General features: G+C 49.0%; 1 protein-coding gene and 1 long non-coding RNA gene across 2 annotated transcripts; one reads left to right on the top strand and one right to left on the bottom strand.

The window, feature by feature from the left end:
* Nucleotides 1-948: 948 nt before the first annotated feature.
* On the top strand, nucleotides 949-4,808 carry LOC122379494. Its single transcript, XM_043361749.1, has 4 exons — nucleotides 949-955; nucleotides 3,397-3,661; nucleotides 4,305-4,450; nucleotides 4,741-4,808. The coding sequence occupies exons 1-4, from the start codon at nucleotides 949-951 to the stop codon at nucleotides 4,806-4,808; spliced, it is 486 nt and encodes a 161-aa protein (XP_043217684.1).
* A 2,318-nt stretch (nucleotides 4,809-7,126) lies between these two features.
* Nucleotides 7,127-16,049, bottom strand: LOC122379291. The gene is made up of 3 exons (XR_006256159.1): nucleotides 16,027-16,049; nucleotides 8,388-8,500; nucleotides 7,127-7,798 (listed from the first exon to the last, which is right to left on the bottom strand). It is a non-coding gene; the product is annotated as an uncharacterized LOC122379291 (long non-coding RNA).
* Between the last annotated feature and the right edge of the window lie 2,913 nt (nucleotides 16,050-18,962).

The following is an 18,962-nucleotide window of genomic DNA, read 5'->3' as shown; positions in this document are numbered from 1 at the left end:
AACATTTCTCGAGTACCAGGCGGCTTTTCCTCACTTCCAATTTGTTTTTACGGACGGCTCCAAGTTAAACAACACGGTCGGCGTCGGCATTTTTGCTTCCACACTTCCAGAAACAAAGTTGAGACTACAGAACGATTTAACCGTACACTATGCAGAGTTGTACGGAATATCCCATGCTCTTCAGCTTATTAAGCAGCACAATATTCAAAAAGCATGTATTTGCTCTGACTCAAAGTCAGCAATATTAAGTCTTCAACGACCAGATATCACACAGCACATACACCTAAAAATACTGGATATACATCAACAACTCATCGAGAGAGAAGCCGAAATTAGATTTTTATGGGTGCCTGGACATAGTGGAATTAGCGGCAATGAGACAGCAGACCGCTTTGCCAAGCAGGCCCTAACACTGCAACACATAACTGAAACTCCATATGACTACTGTTCCATTCGTGCCTCCATTACGTACCATTGCTACAGTTACTGGCAACGCCTTTGGGACATAGACGGAGCTGTTACACAATTACATAGAATTAAGCCACTCATACGTAATTGGTCATCATCAAATCGTCATTCCAGAAAAGAAGAAAAAGTATTAACAAGGATGCGCATCGGACACACCCATCTCACTCATAACTTTATATTTGCTCACCAACCAAGACCTACTTGCCATCAATGCAGAGTAGTATTGGACATCAAACACATCTTGCTAGATTGTAGGAAATATATCACAGAACGTCAACACATACAAGATTACTGTCGAGCACATGATATCACATTGTCATTACACGTTGTCTTAGGCGACGATCATCCTGGGTTACTTCAACTTCTCTTCTCTTTTCTCGTTCAAATAGGTCTACTCCATCGATTGTAGGCTGGTCATCTTATTTTGATTCACTCTTTCTCTCTCTACTTCTAATATAATATGAACACACACGGTGCGCAATGGCCTGTAAGGGCCGAAGCACCTACTCAACTAAATGAAAAAAAAAATCCGAAGGTCACCTATCCGTGCTTCTATCCTCAGGATACTGAAATCCTTCTCCTCCACGCCGCAACCCCCCTCCGGGCTGGACAGGCAACTTTATCTCATGCGGGCTGCTCCCTTGGAGCGGCACCGCTGCTCCCAAGGGAGCGCACCCCGTAGCCGGGTGCAGTGAGTGCCTTGGGGCTGGGTGGCCTGTCCTCTGGACGGGCTCAGCCCCGGCGACTCACTAGGGTGCCTGCCCAGACCAATGTCTCCCCCTAATTCCTATCATCCTTCCGGCTCTGCAATGGTCTTGTCGACCGAAAGGGCCTAACCCAACAAAACAAACAAAGATCCGAAGGTCACCTATCCATGCTTCTATCCTCAGGAAACAGAAATCCTTCTCCTCCACGCCGCAACCCCCCTCCGGGCTGGACAGGCAACTTTATCTCATGCGGGCTGCTCCCTTGGAGCGGCTCCGCTGCTCCCGAGGGAGCGTACCCCGTAGCCGGGTGCAGTGAGTGCCTTGGGGCTGGGTGGCCTGTCCTCTGGACGGGCTCAGTCCCGGCGACTCACTAGGGTGCCTGCCCAGACCAATGTCTCCCCCTAATTCCTATCATCCTTCCGGCTCTGCAATGGTCTTGTCGACCGAAAGGGCCTAACCCAACAAAACAAACAAAACAAACAAGATCCGAAGGTCACACCGTTCCATGCTTCTATCCTCAGGATACTGAAATCCTTCTCCTCCACACCGCCACCCCCTTCCGGGCTGGACAGGCAACTTTATCTCATGCGGGCTGCTCCCTTGGAGCGGCACCGCTGCTCCCGAGGGAGCGCACCCCGTAGCCGGGTGCAGTGAGTGCCTTGGGGCTGGGTGGCCTGTCTTCGGACGGGCTCAGCCCCGGCGACTCACTAGGGTGCCTGCCCAGACCAATGTCTCCCCCTAATTCCTATCATCCTTCCGGCTCTGCAATGGTCTTGTCGACCGAAAGGGCCTAACTCAACAAAACAAACAAACAAACAAATCCGAAGGTCACCTATCCGTGCTTCTATCCTCAGGAAACTGAAATCCTTCTCCTCCACACCACAACCCTCTTCCGGGCTGGACAGGCAACTTTATCTCATGCGGGCTGCTCCCTTGGAGCGGCACCGCTGCTCCCGAGGAGCGCACCCCGTAGCCGGGTGCAGTGAGTGTCTTGGGGCTGGGTGGCCTGTCCTCTGGACGGGCTCAGCCCCGGCGACTCACTAGGGTGCCTGCCCAGACCAATGTCTCCCCCTAAATCCTATCATCCTTCCGGCTCTGCAATGGTCTTGTCGACCGAAAGGGCCTAACCCAACAAAACAAACAAAACAAACAAAGATCCGAAGGACATTTAATCCTCGCCGGGAGTTTTTCGGAAGTGAGGACCTATCCGTGCCTCTATCCTCAGGATACAGTAATTCTTCACCTCCACGCCGCAACCCCCTTCCGGCTGGACAGGCAACTTTATCTCATGCGGGCTGCTCCCTTGGAGCGGCACCGCTGCTCCTGAGGGAGCGCACCCCGTAGCCGGGTGCAGTGAGTGCCTTGGGGCTGGGTGGCCTGTCCTCTGGACGGGCTCAGCCCCGGCGACTCACTAGGGTGCCTGCCCAGACCAATGTCTCCCCCTAATTCCTATCATCCTTCCGGCTCTGCAATGGTCTTGTCGACCGAAAGGGCCTAACCCAACAAAACAAACAAAATTTTTCGGAAGTATAGGGGAGTGAAACATCTCTGAGAGATTTCCTGCTGAAGGCGCGCGGTTCCCCGCGTGGGGGTCAGGAACAATATGGGGAGTTATATCAGAAAAATAGGGGAGTTAAGCTGCTATATTTTACACCCTAATTTGGGAGTTTGACACCCTGTCGGGTGCTTAGGGACCAAAAAGGGGTGCTCGGCTGATATTTGAGGGGTGTCACCTGCAGTCTAACGAAACCCCATGTGGGCCGGCGCTGACCCCCCTTTAGCGGCTGCGACTCCCCACTATGCGTCGAAACCCTCCTGGGGTGTACGCCAAACACCCCATTTATAATAGCTTAGCGACTCCCCTCAAAACACCCCACTCGGGTGTTATTTTTGACATGACCGTCAATACCCCGTACAGGGTGTCATTTTTTCTTTCAGTGTAATTGAGCTCAAAAATGGAGGAGGACTTTTCAGACAATCAGTGACATATTCCCTCATACTTAGTTGAACGTCATACACATAATGATTGTAATGCAATGTTCAATGCACTTCAATGCATTGGCTGAACTGATTGCATATCATATAGTAGGTACCACTGTTATATCATCGTCTACTGTGTCCATAAAACCATGCGAATTCATAACTGTTTCGTTTTTTCCATATATCGACATGCATCCCAGTCGGCTGATCCTGTCTGTATGTATGTCTGTGTGTTTTCCAGACTGTCATGATCTCACGACCGGCAGCCTGGAGCCCCTCACCAGGTGCCCTGAGCTGGAGAGTCTCACCCTATCCGGCGGCGTCCCTGACGCCGTGAGCCTGGAGCCTCTCACCAGGTGCCCTGAGCTGCGGTATCTCACCCTGTCCGGCGGCGTCCCTGACGCCGTGCTGGACATTCTCAGCGGCTGCCCCGAGCTGCGGTACCTTATACTGGGGGACCTCCAGCGGCCGGCAGAGACGGCCTTCACAGCAGCAGCGGTCACCAGGTCAGTCAGCAGACACTGGCGAGGGCTGTCCTGTCAGACACTGACACTGACACACTGACAGTGACACACTGACACTGACACACTGACACTGACACACTGACACTGATACACTGACACTGACACACTGACACTGATACACTGACACCGACACACTGACACTGACACTGACACACTGACACTGACACACTGACAATGACACTGACACACTGATAATGACACACTGACACTAACACACTGACACTAACACACTGACACTGATACACTGACACTAAAACTGACACTGACACTGGCACACTGACACCGACACATTGTCACTGACACTGACACATTGTCACTGACACTGACACAGTGTCACTGACACTGACACACTGACACTGACACACTGACACTGACACACTGACACTGACACACTGACACTGACACACTGACACTGACACACGGACACTGACACACTGACACTGACACACTGACACTGACACACTGACACTGACACACTGACACTGACACACTGACACTGACGCATTGTCACTGACACCAACACACCGACACTGAAATACTGACACACTAACACTGACTCGTACGTCCGGCCGGCTGGTGCCGCTGTGTTTGTGTGTGACGGCTCTGCTGCTCTGCTCTGTTACAGACTGGTGAAGTCGTGTCAGGAGCTGTGGTGTCTGCGCCTTCACTGCACGGCAGACACCGGCCGGGCCGTGCTGACCGCCCTGAAGGAGGCGGACCTGGGCCCTGACAGTGATGGCCAGCCCCGTATCATCAAGCTCATTGTCCCCGGTAGGTGAGAGGGCGCCGCGCGCCGCGCCTCTGACCAGTCAGTCCCTCACAACAGACGCTGCACGGCGCCACCGGCCTCTCAGACACACACACTCGACCACCGCCGCAGGCCACGTCACGGACGGTGACGTGACGCGTCACGGCCACCACGGCCGACGGTGACGTCACGTCAGCCGTCTGTTCTGTGTGTGACGTCACTGGCCGGCGGTGTGTGGACATGGCTGTACCGCTGTCTGTGTGTCTGTCTGTGTGAGGTGTCCATCTCAGACGTGTCTCTGCTCTGTCCACAGGGGAGCTGTACGATCAGCTGAAGAGCCAGGAAGGCGATGGGGTCAGAGTGTTGAAGTGGGGGAAATGATGCGCTGCACTACCGACCGTGCAGTGATGAGCTGACTGCAGAGAGGCCGAGCCAGTCGGCCGGGGCCGCCAGCTGACTGCTGCCGTGTGGGCTGCACCAGCCGGCACTGAGAGCGGCGCCGGTCAGCCGGCACACGGCCCCCGTGTCCGCTCTAGTGTAGTCATGTAGTTGTAGTAGTAGTAGTGTAGATGTAGTAGTAGCACACGGATGTGATGTAGTGGGTAATTACCCGGCGGGTATTGTGGGTAATTGACTGGACGGATATGATCTAGTGGGTAATCAATTACTGTACGGGTATTGTGGGTAATTGGACAGTGAAAAGTGATGTGCTGGAGTGACTACCGATCGTGGCATTACGCTATTCTGTATGTAGAACACACGTCTCTGACCGACCGACTCGGTTCACCGCGCCTGGTCCCGGCGGCACGGCCGGCCTCGGTCACGTGACCGCTCCCCCGGTGGAGTCGGACGGCTCGGTCACGTGACCGCTCCCCCCGGGTCTGGCTGCACCTCGGCTCGGCGGTGCTGAGCGCCGTGCTGAGCGTGTTGTGACACGTCCCACACGGACAGCTCTACTCGACTACTGGCTAGCTGCCGTCCGAGCTGGCAGTATCCACGCGGTGCCAGTTCAGACGGCGGCCGGCCGCGCCGCGCCCGCCCGCTCCGGTCCCGGCCGGCGGCCGTCACCCGGCCCGGGGCGGTGACCGGTCCGCCAGCTGACCATTGGTCCGTCAGCTGACCATTGGTCCGTCAGCTGACCACTGGTCAGTCAGCTGACCATTGATCAGTCAGCTGATTGGTCAGTCAGTTTATTCAGTCAGTCAGTCAGATTGGTCAGGCAGATGTCTACTAAATACACGAGAGGAGACGCTTCAGCTGTACCATCTGTAGCCTAGGGCAATTAGTTACCGGGCGCGTATTGTGGGTAATTGGATGAAGTGATGCGATGTAGTGGGTAATTACCGGTCGGGTGTTGTGGATAATGTAACCCTGGGTATGATATAGCCGGCTGTTCAACGGTCGGATACAGTCAGCTGGATGCTACTGAATTGTGTAGAGCTCTGACGGCACCGGTCATAGCGAGTGTCCTCGCGTCTGTCCGACTCGGTTCACGGAAGCACGCCGTCACGGCCCGGGTGCGCGCCGCCATGTTTTGTGTCCTCTGCTTCGTACAGGGGGGTAATTGGGCTACCGACCGACTGGGAGTCGGAGTCGGAGTCCGTGTCGATCAAGCTGCCTTGACTCCGACTGCGGAACGGCTTTTTAGATTTTAGTTATCACTTGGCCATGCTACTGATAATCGGCTGCGCTTTGACTAATACATTTTACACATGTCCAGTCTTTGTCCTGGAAAACAGCTACCTTCGGAGCTTACCTCAACATTTGTGCTAATGTCCTGATGACCTGAGTACAGTTTGGCCGGTCGGCAGACAGACCGACCGGTCACCGCCAGGTCACGGCCGGCCCACTGACAAGCACGCCGTGCCGCCGCCGGGGCCGTGGCCGTGCTCCGGCCGTGCCCTGACCGGGCTCACCGGCTCTGACCCACCGGCCTCAGAGATCTGACACCAACTACCGGCTGGACGAGCCGCCGAGCGGCCTGCCGACCGACCGCTCCCGTATGGCAGCGGGCCGCCGCCAGCTGCACCACCCGACACCGACAACAAGCACCGACACACTGTCACAGCACATCCAGCAGCCGGACTGTCTCGCTGTCAGCCACGGGCACTCGACGGTCCATCAACGCACTCACAAAATCAACTAATCACCCTCGCCTGTCCATCAACGCACTCACAAAATCAACTAATCATTCTCGCCTGTCCATCAACGCACTCACAAAATCAACCGGTCACCCGTCGTCAAATACACACAAAATAATACCGAGCTCACAACCATTCCCGTATTTATCGGAAAATCCCCCCACAGCAGTCACCCCCGTTGCCGTCGTGTGGCCTTTCCGTTGCCGTGCGGAACGATTGTCGGCCCCCGTCGCTGCTGTGGCCAGCGGGCGGCTCCAGCACAGCGGCGAGCGTTACTGGCTGCAGCCGGTGTGTCCGTGCCCACAGCCGGGTGCAGCTGTTGGAGGCCGTGTTGGAGGCCAAATGTTGGAGGTCAAATTTATTAAGCTGACCTTGTTAGGCCAAGAAGACGAGAGAAACGCAGTGCCGGTAAAATCAACGTAATAAAAGGTTGGTATCAGTTTAAAAATTTTAAAAGAAAAGACGACTTCCGAAGCAAGCCGATTGTTCAGTTTTTGCCCTTTGGAGGCTTAACCCTAGTTGACCTTAGCTCAAATCTGAGAACCTGAAAGATTTTCAAAAGAGCTATCGAATTCGCTTTTCCGCGGCGCTGTAGCTTCTTTGGTTCCCGAATTATGAACCAATTTGTGAAGTTGTCAAAATCGGGGGCCAAAATTCGTCATCATTTTACTTTTCGTGACCTCCAGTGACCTCAGCGATGACCTGATCGAAAATGACCTGTATGATTCTGAAGAAAAATAGCGATCTATAGATTGATATTACTGCGTCTTTCCAGCTTTGTTACATTCCAAGATAACCTGGTGTGGCCGAATACGCCTCCCCCCCCCCCCCCCACCAAGTTGGCTGAGGGCCACCCGGGCGCGGGTTAATAACACGGCGCAACAGGTTTTGTTATCAACTTGTCCTTTTCACACATAGGCGACACTAGATATCACAGCCAATGCCTATCACCAAACTGGTGGTGGGCTTTGGCCAGCGATCGCCGATCGGGGCCAACGCGGGCTCTTACTCGTCCACAATCAGCAAGAATGATGAACTACAGCTGCTCCAGACCGGCCACTTCAATCCAGCGTGTAATCTTCAGTCCACATCAGAACCACTAGTGAAACTCTACTGAGTGGGCCAACTGCACTGCATCTTTGACCTCCTTTGCAGCTCTGGCTTTTCAGAATTTGAACAGCCTTCTCTTTCCCACCCTTCTGTGCTGATGAATGATGATCCTTTGGAAACCTGGAAAAAGGCAGTACAGACTCAGGGAGATGAAACTGTTTTGCTATGGGTCTGTTCCAGTCGCACTTCCTAACACATCTAAACTCCTCAAAGGGCAAGATAGAGGAGGTTGGAGCAGGGCCCTTCTTGGCTTTGTAGGGGCGAAAGCTGCCACTGGAACAGGGAAGCAATCTTAAAGGAGTTAAGAGGTGTTAGGAAGTGCGACTGGAACAGACCCTATGACAATGTCTGTGCATAGAGCAAGCAGATGGTAGAAGTGGTCAATTGGTGAGTGGAACAAATGCAAATGTCAGGAAAGCAGTCATATTTTGAGATAGACATGATGCAGATGTTGGCTAAGCTGACAAGGCAGATATAATTACCAGCTTGTTATACTAGTCTATAACTCATCATATTTTCATGTTTAACAGAGGGAATATAATGTAAAAAAAGCCTTAGCCAGATGAAAGTAGATAATATAAGTTCTATAGAAAAATGTTTATGTAAGTAATGTAGGATTTGTGGTTTTTAGAGGCTAGGTAAATGTGTTCCCTGTTCAACAATTCTTCAGCATTCAGACATTGATGTCAATGTACATGCATCAACATACCTGTTGTGAAGTGATTCTGGGCTGCTTTCCTGAGCAGTTGATGGCCACGACTGGAATCTTAAAAACACAGCTATTTTTTCCATTTTGTTAACTATGACTGAGGATCTTCTGTGCTGAAAGAGAGATAGACAATAGACATCAGCTGATAGACATTGTACCATGTACAACTCATTTGTGAAACAAGATCAATTCCATTTAGGGGTAGGTCATAGGATAATGGTGACATGAATGAATTTCAGTTTTCACTTTTCACCAGTCCAGGTACCTGGTGACAAAATGAAATATTGTAGGAGGTATCAATAATAATGTTTCTGGTATAAAATGCAGGCATTTTAGAATTCAGTTGAAGCTTTAGATGAAGGATTTTTGGAAAACATTTGCCACAAATAACATTGGATTCTACACCTTTTTAGGCGCAATTTCAAAAATTTAAAGACCAAATTCAAAAAGTTTACATTCGAAATGCATGTGAACGTTTTGAATTTGGTCTTTAACTTTTTGAAATTGCGCCTAAAATGCTGTAGAAACAAAAATCAAATCTTATTTGATGTCAAAAACAAATCAAACTGTTACCATTGAGCACCAAGCAGCATGCTGAGTAGTCATTGACTAAGACATATGCATGTTACACATGGCTACAGTACTTTGAAATAGCTTTTATAAAATGTATGCACTCATGTAATCTTAACATGTAAAATGTCAGCTAAAACGATTCCAGAGCTCTGTTCGCCCGCTGCTGTCAAAACAGCTTCCCCAACAGCCCACTAGGTGGCTACTGTGTTGAAGAGATAGGACTGTGCTGTTGACCAATGAGAGGCCGAGAAACGCACGCAGGCTGCTGACGCCAGGCTGCCGTGCGCTTACTACGGGCAACCACAAAAGTGAGATATTTCTTCTTTTAATGGGGCTACAAAGTGATCTAAAACGCAGACAAAAAAGTTACCGGCACTACAAAACCACTGCCACCATCCATACCTACGCTGTCTGATGGACGAGATTGTTGCCTAGCAACGGAGACCACGTGAATTTGTCCAATAGGAGCTCGAGTCGCGCCAGCAGTGTGTGACGTAGGCTGCTGTTATAACCGCAGAGTTCGTGCGGTCGCTGTGGGCCAACCGCAGCGAAGGCGCGGCCGTTGGGCGCGCCCCGCGCCGCTGTCACACGTGCGCCAAACAAGCTGAGCAATGCCCCTTTTGATTGTCGCTTAGCAGCGGAGACCACGGTCACGACGTATGTACTTTTGGCGTACTTTTGTCTGCAGCCCCATCCGTTAGCTGCGTAGGTTTCATGAAAGTAATCTTGGGTTTCATGGCTCGACGCTAGTGACCTCTATATTGAACTTCATCAACGCGCTAGCGACATCTCGCAGGAGCCAAAAGGACTTGGCATTATGCAGTGAATCATTCAAACTTTGCAAATCATTGGCAACTTTGCCGAGAACATAGGCGGCGGAATGGGGAGGGCACCGGGGCACCGTGCCCCCTTTGATTTTGGCATTTCTACATTAGCCCTATGGGCGTTGCATGGAAAGAATTTAGAATGGGACCAAAAGTCGGCAGTGCCCCCCCCCCTTAATTGAAGGTGTTCCGCCGCTACTGGCCGAGAACGCCGATGTTCCTTTCGCACCGGGCGTCGGTTCATCACAGGTGTTGGTAGGGTTCGAATGGCACAGTCAAATAGCACAGCCATTCTCCCTTAATAAGCACTACCCCCCAGGCCCTCGCCACCGAGAAGAGGGGGTTCGGGTGTCGCCCTCGACGTTTTTTTTTTTTTAAGGTAATTGCTCGGAAGGCGCTGGTATAGAGATGAAAGCTGGCGCACTTGAACATTAAAGACGGATCTTCGCACCGACCACATTATTAAGTCAGGTCAGGTTACTGACTTGGGACGTCGTAAGTGAACCTCTGCACGGCCCTAAAATGTCGCAATTCAGTCCGAAATGGCGAGGTGCGGAGAGGGCAGAGTCCATCTACCCTCCCCCTAAACGGCATCTGATGAAGAAAACCGATAGGTTCGGCGAGAATTTAAAATGCCCTAATTATTGCCGAGTCTAGGCAGTACCATGCCCACGATCACGACACCCATCTGTTCATATGCCCATCGGTGAATAGCGCGTGTCAGCCTGTGTCCGGCTGTTATTGCCTGCGGTTACAGGTGCGTAACAAAGAAGTACGACGCTTGTGATATCTATCCTGAAGCGCCATGAAATGTGACATCCGTAAAATGTAGGTACAGTAGAATAGTGCCCATGTAGAACACATTTATGGTGAGTGGTGACATTTATTTCCAGATAACAAATTTAACAAGAAGGACAAGGCTATGGCCACCGGCCAGTAGCCTTATCCACATGGCCACATGCGAACAAAACAACGTCACACAACGAATCAATGCCAAAAATTAAAGGCTGTTTACAAATATCTACAAATAAATTACGCCTCGCAATTGCGCAAATTACGCAAGGTTCTGAACAACTTTTTATAATTTCATCATTCCGGGATACACATCACCAATAATCACCGCACGTACGAGTGTTATGAATTTGGTGCCTTCTTGGGAATATTTTCCTATATTTAAAGGGACCCTCCCACCTTCAAAAAAGTTAATGAATTGGCATGAAAGTGATGTCCCTTGGTTCAGAAAGAGCGAAAACGAATATCTACCAAATTTCACCGAAAAATATTCACTGGTTTTCAAGATATTAGGCTTTTACTTTTGTTTACTTTTTGGGATCTCCCCTGTTACTAGCGACTTTATTTGGAAGCAATAATTTGGCAGCCTTAAAGTGCGGCAGACGTTGCGCGCAAAGCAGCGTATACCACCACGTGTTAACGATGGTTTTAGTCTAAGATTTAAAAATCGTTAGATCTCCGCTGACGTCACAAATTCTAAGGGGGCATTCCAATGCATTAGCCCCTTAGAATCCGAAAACTGCAAGTTTGAAATTCCATATCTTCGAATTAAAGCATTTTTCGATGTTGTGAGTGCCCAAACCGGTATTTGCAGGCCATGGCCACCAATTTGGCTATCTCAACTCAAAACTAATGTTAAGGTGGGAGTGTCCCTTTAAGATAAAAATTACATGGATAGGTATGCCAAGATAAAACACAAGGCAATAACAATAATTTGAAGGAAGAAACAGCAAAAGTATCACCACACAGAACCTACTTATAATAAATATTTGCGAACATAAATTGGGAAATAAAATGACAACATTGAGTGGCTTAGTATTTTAGAAGGTACCTAAATCCTTACAAACTTCAGGGGACAGCAAATCTAAATTCTAATGAAGCAAAATATTGCATTTTAGCACACATATTCTGACACAATCAAACACTAAATTGAAATGCTCTTCTATGAAGTACCTAGGTACTCCAAAACAAAAACAAAAACACAGGGAAAATCGTTTACAAATAGAAAATGAACGTTCTATGCCTGTCACCTATGGCTGAACAAATAAACAGCATATAAAATTAAATAACACAAAAAAAATAAATTTTCAAAACCGAATATAATCACAACATACCTATGTGAAACAATAAACACACAAAACAGCGCGGGAGAACATTTGTTGATGTGCGCCACCAATGTCAGTACAACATCATATATGTCTCATTCACGTAGCACGTAGCTTGCGGTGATGACGTCATGTCCCGTGACGTAAATCGACCGCCGACGTCATAAGTCTGCTGATAAATAAACGGGGTGCGAACAGAGCTCTGGACAAATCTTCGTATGGCATTTCTTCGTCGCGCAATATTTCGTCCGCATTTCTTCGTCCGCAAATCTTCGTCGGCGCATTTATTCGTGTCGCATTACTTCGTCTCGCATTTCTTCGTAGGTGCTAAAATTCGTAGCGCATTTCTTCGTATCCGCATTTCTTCGTCGGCGCATTTCTTCGTCAAGCATTTTTTCGTCCACGCATTTCTTCGTCTACGCAAATCTTCGTCCGCATTTCTTCGTCCACGCAAATCTTCGTCTGCGCAAATCTTCGTCCGCAAATCTTCGTCCCCGCAAATCTTCGTCCGCAAATCTTCGTCCGCATTTTTTCGTCCACGCATTTCTTCGTCTACGCAAATCTTCGTCCGCACTTCTTCGTCCACGCAAATCTTCGTCCCCGCAAATCTTCGTCCGCAAATCTTCGTCCGCAAATCTTCGTCCGCAAATCTTCGTCCGCAAATTTTCGTCCGCATTTTTCGTCCACGCATTTCTTCGTCCAACCAAATCTTCGTCCGCAAATCTTCGTCCGCAAACCTTTGTCTGCGCTATCTTCGTCTCCGCAAACATTCGTCCACAAATGTGGTTCAATAAAACCATGAAGAAATATCAGACAGTCAAGTGAATGACGAATTTAATGCAAGGAATGGATGATCGAAAGACAGGTAGATGAGGTCAGTCAGGTGAAGCTATTGTATTTGGGAGCCGACAATCGTAACATTCCTCATTTGTGTCCCGGACATTCTTTTTTTTGCGGTCGTTGAATGACAATATAATCTCTTATACCCTCGCCGGCATAGGCGGCGGAACGGGGACTAGGGCACCGGGGCACCGTTCCCCTCTTTAATTTTGGCCTTTTAACAGTAGCCCTATGGGCGTTGCATGGAAAGCATATTGGACCAAAAGTCGGCAGTGCCGTGCCCCCCTTAATTGAAGATGTTCCGCCGCTACTGCCCGCCGGACCTATTTGTTTTCTACGGTACACGCCGGCCGAGGGGGCGGGTACGACCCCCCCCCCCCCCATCGCCGTTTCGCCACTGGTGGAGCTAGCGCGTCGCGGAAAAAACGAGCGTGTGCGCCGTTACGAGCCGCAGAGATTAATACCCGATTTTAAGGCCTTCTAGGTCAGGGGTCGGCATACGGCCCGCGGGCCGGATCCGGCCAGGTGGGTGACGGTTGGATCCGGCCCGCGACCAGCTGACGTCCGGCCCGCGGCTGGTATCAGCGACTTACATCGTGTTCCGGCCCGCGGTTCCTTCATAAATCGACTCCGATATAAAAGTGACTCAAATGTGCTTTGGCACAACAGTTCTTCCTTCGCACACTTCATGAGTTTATAAACACCATTTGCGGGTGTTTTTGTCTAATTCTACTTCTAGACAAAACTTGCAACGGTAAGATTTGGTCAGCAGCTTTTGCGCGCAGCATCAACGACTGCTGCAGCTGCGTGCACTTGGCGGCTTCACGTGGTCTACTCGCTTAACCTTCCAGGCGGTGTGTGTGGGGGGGGGGGGGGGGCGGGGGCGGGCCGGAACACGATGTAAGTCGCTGATACCAGCCGCGGGCCGGACGTCAGATGGTCGCGGGCCGGATCCAACCGTCACCCACCTGGCCGGATCCGGCCCGCGGGCCGTATGCCGACCCCTGACCTAGAAGGCCTTAAAATCGGGTATTAATCTCTGCGGCTCGTAACGGCGCACACGCTCGTTTTTTCCGCGACGCGCTAGCTCCACCAGTGGCGAAACGGCGATGGGGGGGGGGGTCGTACCCGCCCCCTCGGCCGGCGTGTAGCGCAGAAAACAAATAGGTCCGGCGGGCAGTAGCGGCGGAACATCTTCAATTAAGGGGGGCACGGCACTGCCGACTTTTGGTGCAATATGCTTTCCATGCAACGCCCATAGGGCTACTGTTAAAAGGCCAAAATTAAAGAGGGGAACGGTGCCCCGGTGCCCTCCCCGTTCCGCCGCCTATACCGGCGAGGGTACAAGAGATTATATTGTCATTCAACGACCGCGAAAAAAAGAATGTCCGGGACACAAATGATATGGAATGTTACAATTGTCGGCTCCAAATACAATAGCTTCACCTGACTGACCTCATTTACCTGACTTCAAAAGTTTCGATCATCCATTCCATGCATCAAATTCGTCATTCACTTGACTGTCTGATATTTCTTCATGGTTTTATTGAACCACATTTGTGGACGAGTGTTTGCGGAGACGAAGATAGCGCAGACAAAGGTTTGCGGACGAAGATTTGCGGACGAAGATTTGATTGGACGAAAAAAATGCGTGGACGAAAAATGCGGACGAAAATTTGCGGACGAAGATTTGCGGACGAAGATTTGCGGACGAAGATTTGCGGACGAAGATTTGCGGACGAAGATTTGCGGACGAAGATTTGCGGGGACGAAGATTTGCGTGGACGAAGAAATGCGGACGAAGATTTGCGTAGACGAAGAAATGCGTGGACGAAAAAATGCGGACGAAGATTTGCGGACGAAGATTTGCGGGGACGAAGATTTGCGGACGAAGATTTGCGCAGACGAAGATTTGCGTGGACGAAGAAATGCGGACGAAGATTTGCGTAGACGAAGAAATGCGTGGACGAAAAAATGCTTGACGAAGAAATGCGCCGACGAAGAAATGCGGATACGAAGAAATGCGCTACGAATTTTTGCACCTACGAAGAAATGCGAGACGAAGTAATGCGACACGAATAAATGCGCCGACGAAGATTTGCGGACGAAGAAATGCGGACGAAATATTGCGCGACGAAGAAATGCCATACGAAGATTTGTCCGGTTACGGCTAAAACTTATTTTACACTAAACCTGCTAAGCCAAGAAAAAAGATAAATATGAGAAGCCCAAAACAAGTGATTGAAAACATAAACACAGGTTATGTTACAACAAAACTGAGTCAAAACACTCAAAACTAAGTGTTTCAATGAACGCAAGATTAATGTGTGTCACAGAAGCAGCTGTCCGCTGTAAAGCAGAGTGGGCACAGCATGGTGAAAGCAGGAAGTAGTGCACAAAACTGAATTAAGAAGAGTGCCCGACTAACTGTAGGTATCTAGTGTAGGTACTTACAAAATTTGAGCACAATCAGCCAAAACTTAACTGTGAAGGAGGCCATGCCCACTCGCACATGAGCAGAGGCGGATCCAGCTCAGAGGTTTGGGGGGGGGGGGCAAACCATAAAAATTTATCGATTCTTTCCATGCATCGTCCATAGGCGTAATGTTAAAATCATGTCGTTTGGGGGGGGGGCAAATGCCCATTTTGCCCCCCCCCCTGGATCCGCCACTGCACATGAGAGGTGTGCAAAAACATGCCTGTAATACCTTATGCCTAGATACATAAAGATGAAAATGTGTTGTGTCTGTGTGCCTGGTTAGTGGCATGACGTGACATGACTATTATCAATACCTGACAGTACAATTATCATGATATTATCATTATTGCAATTGTAATAAAAAATGATGAATTGAACTTTTCTTCTCACTTTATATAGCCAAAATACCTGAGATTTTTTAATATCAAGTTTGCGTACTCCAAAATCGTAACTTCTGCTTCCTCCAGTTGCCTCCAGTACTTCATACGTTTGCGCAAGACTATTATCCATTAGATGTAGGGACGATCATGACCACTTGACTAAAAAATGGTTTACTTGGTTCTTACAAGCCTGTTAACTCACTACACAAGGGGAGGGGGCACTGCAAAAGGGCGTGGAAATCGCCACATTTGTCTCATGATGTTTGATGCATAATAATCGGCATCAAAATATCGTCGTATTAGTATGCAAGGTACCAAAGAATGAGCCAACGTTATTTATCAAATATCAAAGCAAATTGGAAATATCTAGCACAACGAAACACATAATTCAACACCTAACGATGCCGGCTGAGTCCCCGATACCACCATGGCGACCGCTCAAGTCCAACTGGCCGGCAACTGGCCAATCAGGGAGCTTGTTTGTCATTTCTGGGTGGGATTAAAAAACATGCGCGCGGCGACCCCAAACGCTGTCGGACTGGTCAGGTGCAGGTGGCGCTGCCGGGCGCTCCTGAACGGGGCAGGGGGCGACACGGGGACACGAAGAACGGAGAAACAGGCCGGCGGCACCGCTCCTTGCTTGTTATTTTTGCTCTAAGGAACTGCTTTTTTCTAGCATATGTTCATAAATAACGTGGAGAAGCAGTTTATTCCTGAAAATCTGAAGCCTAAATCAAACCAAGAATAACTGGATACAACACATATTACATGTATTGCAGGTAATGGTGCCTCATCCTAAGGTAAGACGGAAGCCATAAGCCATGGCAAGCTGTAAGATGACAAGTCGTGTGCCGTGTGGTGAATGGTGATGGTCAATGATTTGGGCCTCTATTGGACGTAATATTTACGCTACAAATTTTATAACGATACAAAATTGTTATAATTAGCTACACATAAGTGCTGAACAAAATACTTAGGTGAAAAGGTTTCAAAAACTGTCATATTGATCCGGCCCCCGCCGAAGTTAGTTGGTAGCACTGCTGCTCCACGGCGTACATTTCCTACCAGCCCATAGGGTTTACATGTTAAATGGCCTGTTTTCAGCGAGCGATATCTCGGTCAACCTTTGAAGGAATCAATGGTTCTTAGTCTCAAATGATAGATCGATGAATTTTCTTTCGACAATTCCTCTACCATTTTTCACGAAACCCAGCCGATCTTCTACGGCGTACAGGGTAAAGATTTCTCTGCACGCCAGCACCCGCGATCCGCCTCTCCGATCGTCGGCGCGCGGTCCTCGGTAGCGCAGTCGGTAGCGTATCGGGCTACGGATCCGAGGGTCGTGAGTTCGAATCCTGGGAGCGCCGCGTGATTTCGGCTAGAATCGAATGATGTAGATTCTTGAATGTTTGCATAATCAATTATGAAAAGCTAATAGAATGTATCTGCCCACTAATCGGCCCCTAAAACCTGTTATTTTAGAAATTTAAGAAATGAATGTCACGTGCGCGTCACAACTGCCGACCATAAGCGTTACCATATTCTAGTTTGAACTAACTTTTTGCTAGTCCCGACCACATATAGTAGGTTTTCTAGTAGATATACTAGAAATGCCTACCAAAGTTCGTCCTACCCGTCACTCAATATACCCTGATATTGATCAATTGACATCATGAAAATATGCCTAGTTCGGAATATAATGCACTAATTAGTGGTGATTTTGTTTTATATGTCAAAGACCCATTATCATTGTACTTTATCAAAACGATGTGAATTTCATAAGTTACGGCGACTTTCCGTAACATAATATTCAACAAATACATACATATTTACTCAGACACGGAATAATCACAGCATTGTAGCCACAAACAGTTTTCACTTTGTGTTTTCTACACCTGTAGGTAAGTGTACAATGTTTGACCTAGACAGATGCCTGACATTGGTTCAATCACCTTTCCAGCACAAGTTACTACTATTCCAAGTCAACTTCGTGGTGCCATCATCAGGGTGGGCCCAAACACTATCATCCTTCCGGCCGGAGTCGGTGACAGCCGCGAGCTGACGGAGCTGCAGATCTCACGGGAGACTGTGGAGCGGCTGTCAGTCACCACCGCCGACCTCCCGCGACTGAGGGAGCAGCTGCCGGAGGGCCTCAGGCGCCTCAATGTCAGAGGTGAGCTACCACGGATCGGATCATACTTACATGCAATGCCGGTATAATGGACAATGCATATAGATATACAAATGGACAGGGAGACGGCAAATGGACGAACCGATCAAATTCAGCCAACAACACACAGCGTTGCATGTGAATGATATTGGGGGATGGGTTGCAACTTGCAATGCATAGGTACAGTTGAATGCAGTGTATGCATTGCATATAATACATAAACATAGGGGAAGTTGGGGGAACGCCGAATACTTTTTTCTGACGCCCGTAGCACGCAAAGTAGACAACATAAGCTATTCTTGTTGGCGTCATTCGAGAGGCCAGTCTTTTGCCTTTCAAACATACCAGGCGCATTTGATGAATTCGCATACCGTTAAGCGCACAAACTAAAAATATCAAAGAAGTGACTTTTTCGGCGTTGCCCCGGACTGCGGGGAAAGCCGAAAATGGGAGAAATGATCTACGGTAATGCCGAAATTGATGTTTTGCTATTTTATCTCAAATTTTATCCAGAATTCGTCAAAGCTGACACGCGTTTTAAGAGCTTGAGGACGCTTGGTGCACACTGGAAGTTATAATTGTGTGATATAATAAGAAAAGGCCAGGTAAATCATTCCTTATGGTAACAGGCCGTTGTGTCGGTTAAAAGTATAATTTGTCTGACTAAAAATACGCGTTGCTATTCTACAGCGGTAAAGTTCACGTAGCAATGTAGCATGCTTTAACGCGCCGCGTAATTGCACGTTTTCGGCATTACCCCAGCCACCCATACTTTCATTTGCAGGCCCATAACTTTTCAACGTGCTGTATAAATTTCAAATAGGCAGCACACTTATGCAAAGACGTGCTGAAGATTACTTGACCGAATTGGCCAGACAAACGGTAGCATAATGAGTAGGAAATGCAGCTTCGAAGACGCATGTAGTACAAAGGAAACGTACCTTGAAAACGCTCTTGGCGCCCTCACAGCCGAAGTATTCCGAATGACGACCGGTAACAAACATGCGATAATTGGTAGTCACTTAAGCTTCAGATCATCACTGACAGGTGGCATCCATGTCGTACGGTTTTCGAAATATCTCGAATTTCGGCTTTGCCCCAACCCCGGCATTGCCCCAACTTCCCCTACAAATACATACAAATACATATGTTAAGTATATATGCATATAATATATGGTGAAAAGTCATATAG

The sequence above is a fragment of the Amphibalanus amphitrite genome, unplaced genomic scaffold (genome assembly GCF_019059575.1).
Source record: "Amphibalanus amphitrite isolate SeventyFive unplaced genomic scaffold, NRLGWU_Aamphi_draft 000008F_arrow, whole genome shotgun sequence".
Classification (NCBI taxonomy): domain Eukaryota; kingdom Metazoa; phylum Arthropoda; class Thecostraca; order Balanomorpha; family Balanidae; genus Amphibalanus; species Amphibalanus amphitrite.
The sequence above is the reverse complement of the archived record's forward strand: the minus strand, read 5'-3'. Positions and strand labels throughout refer to the sequence as shown.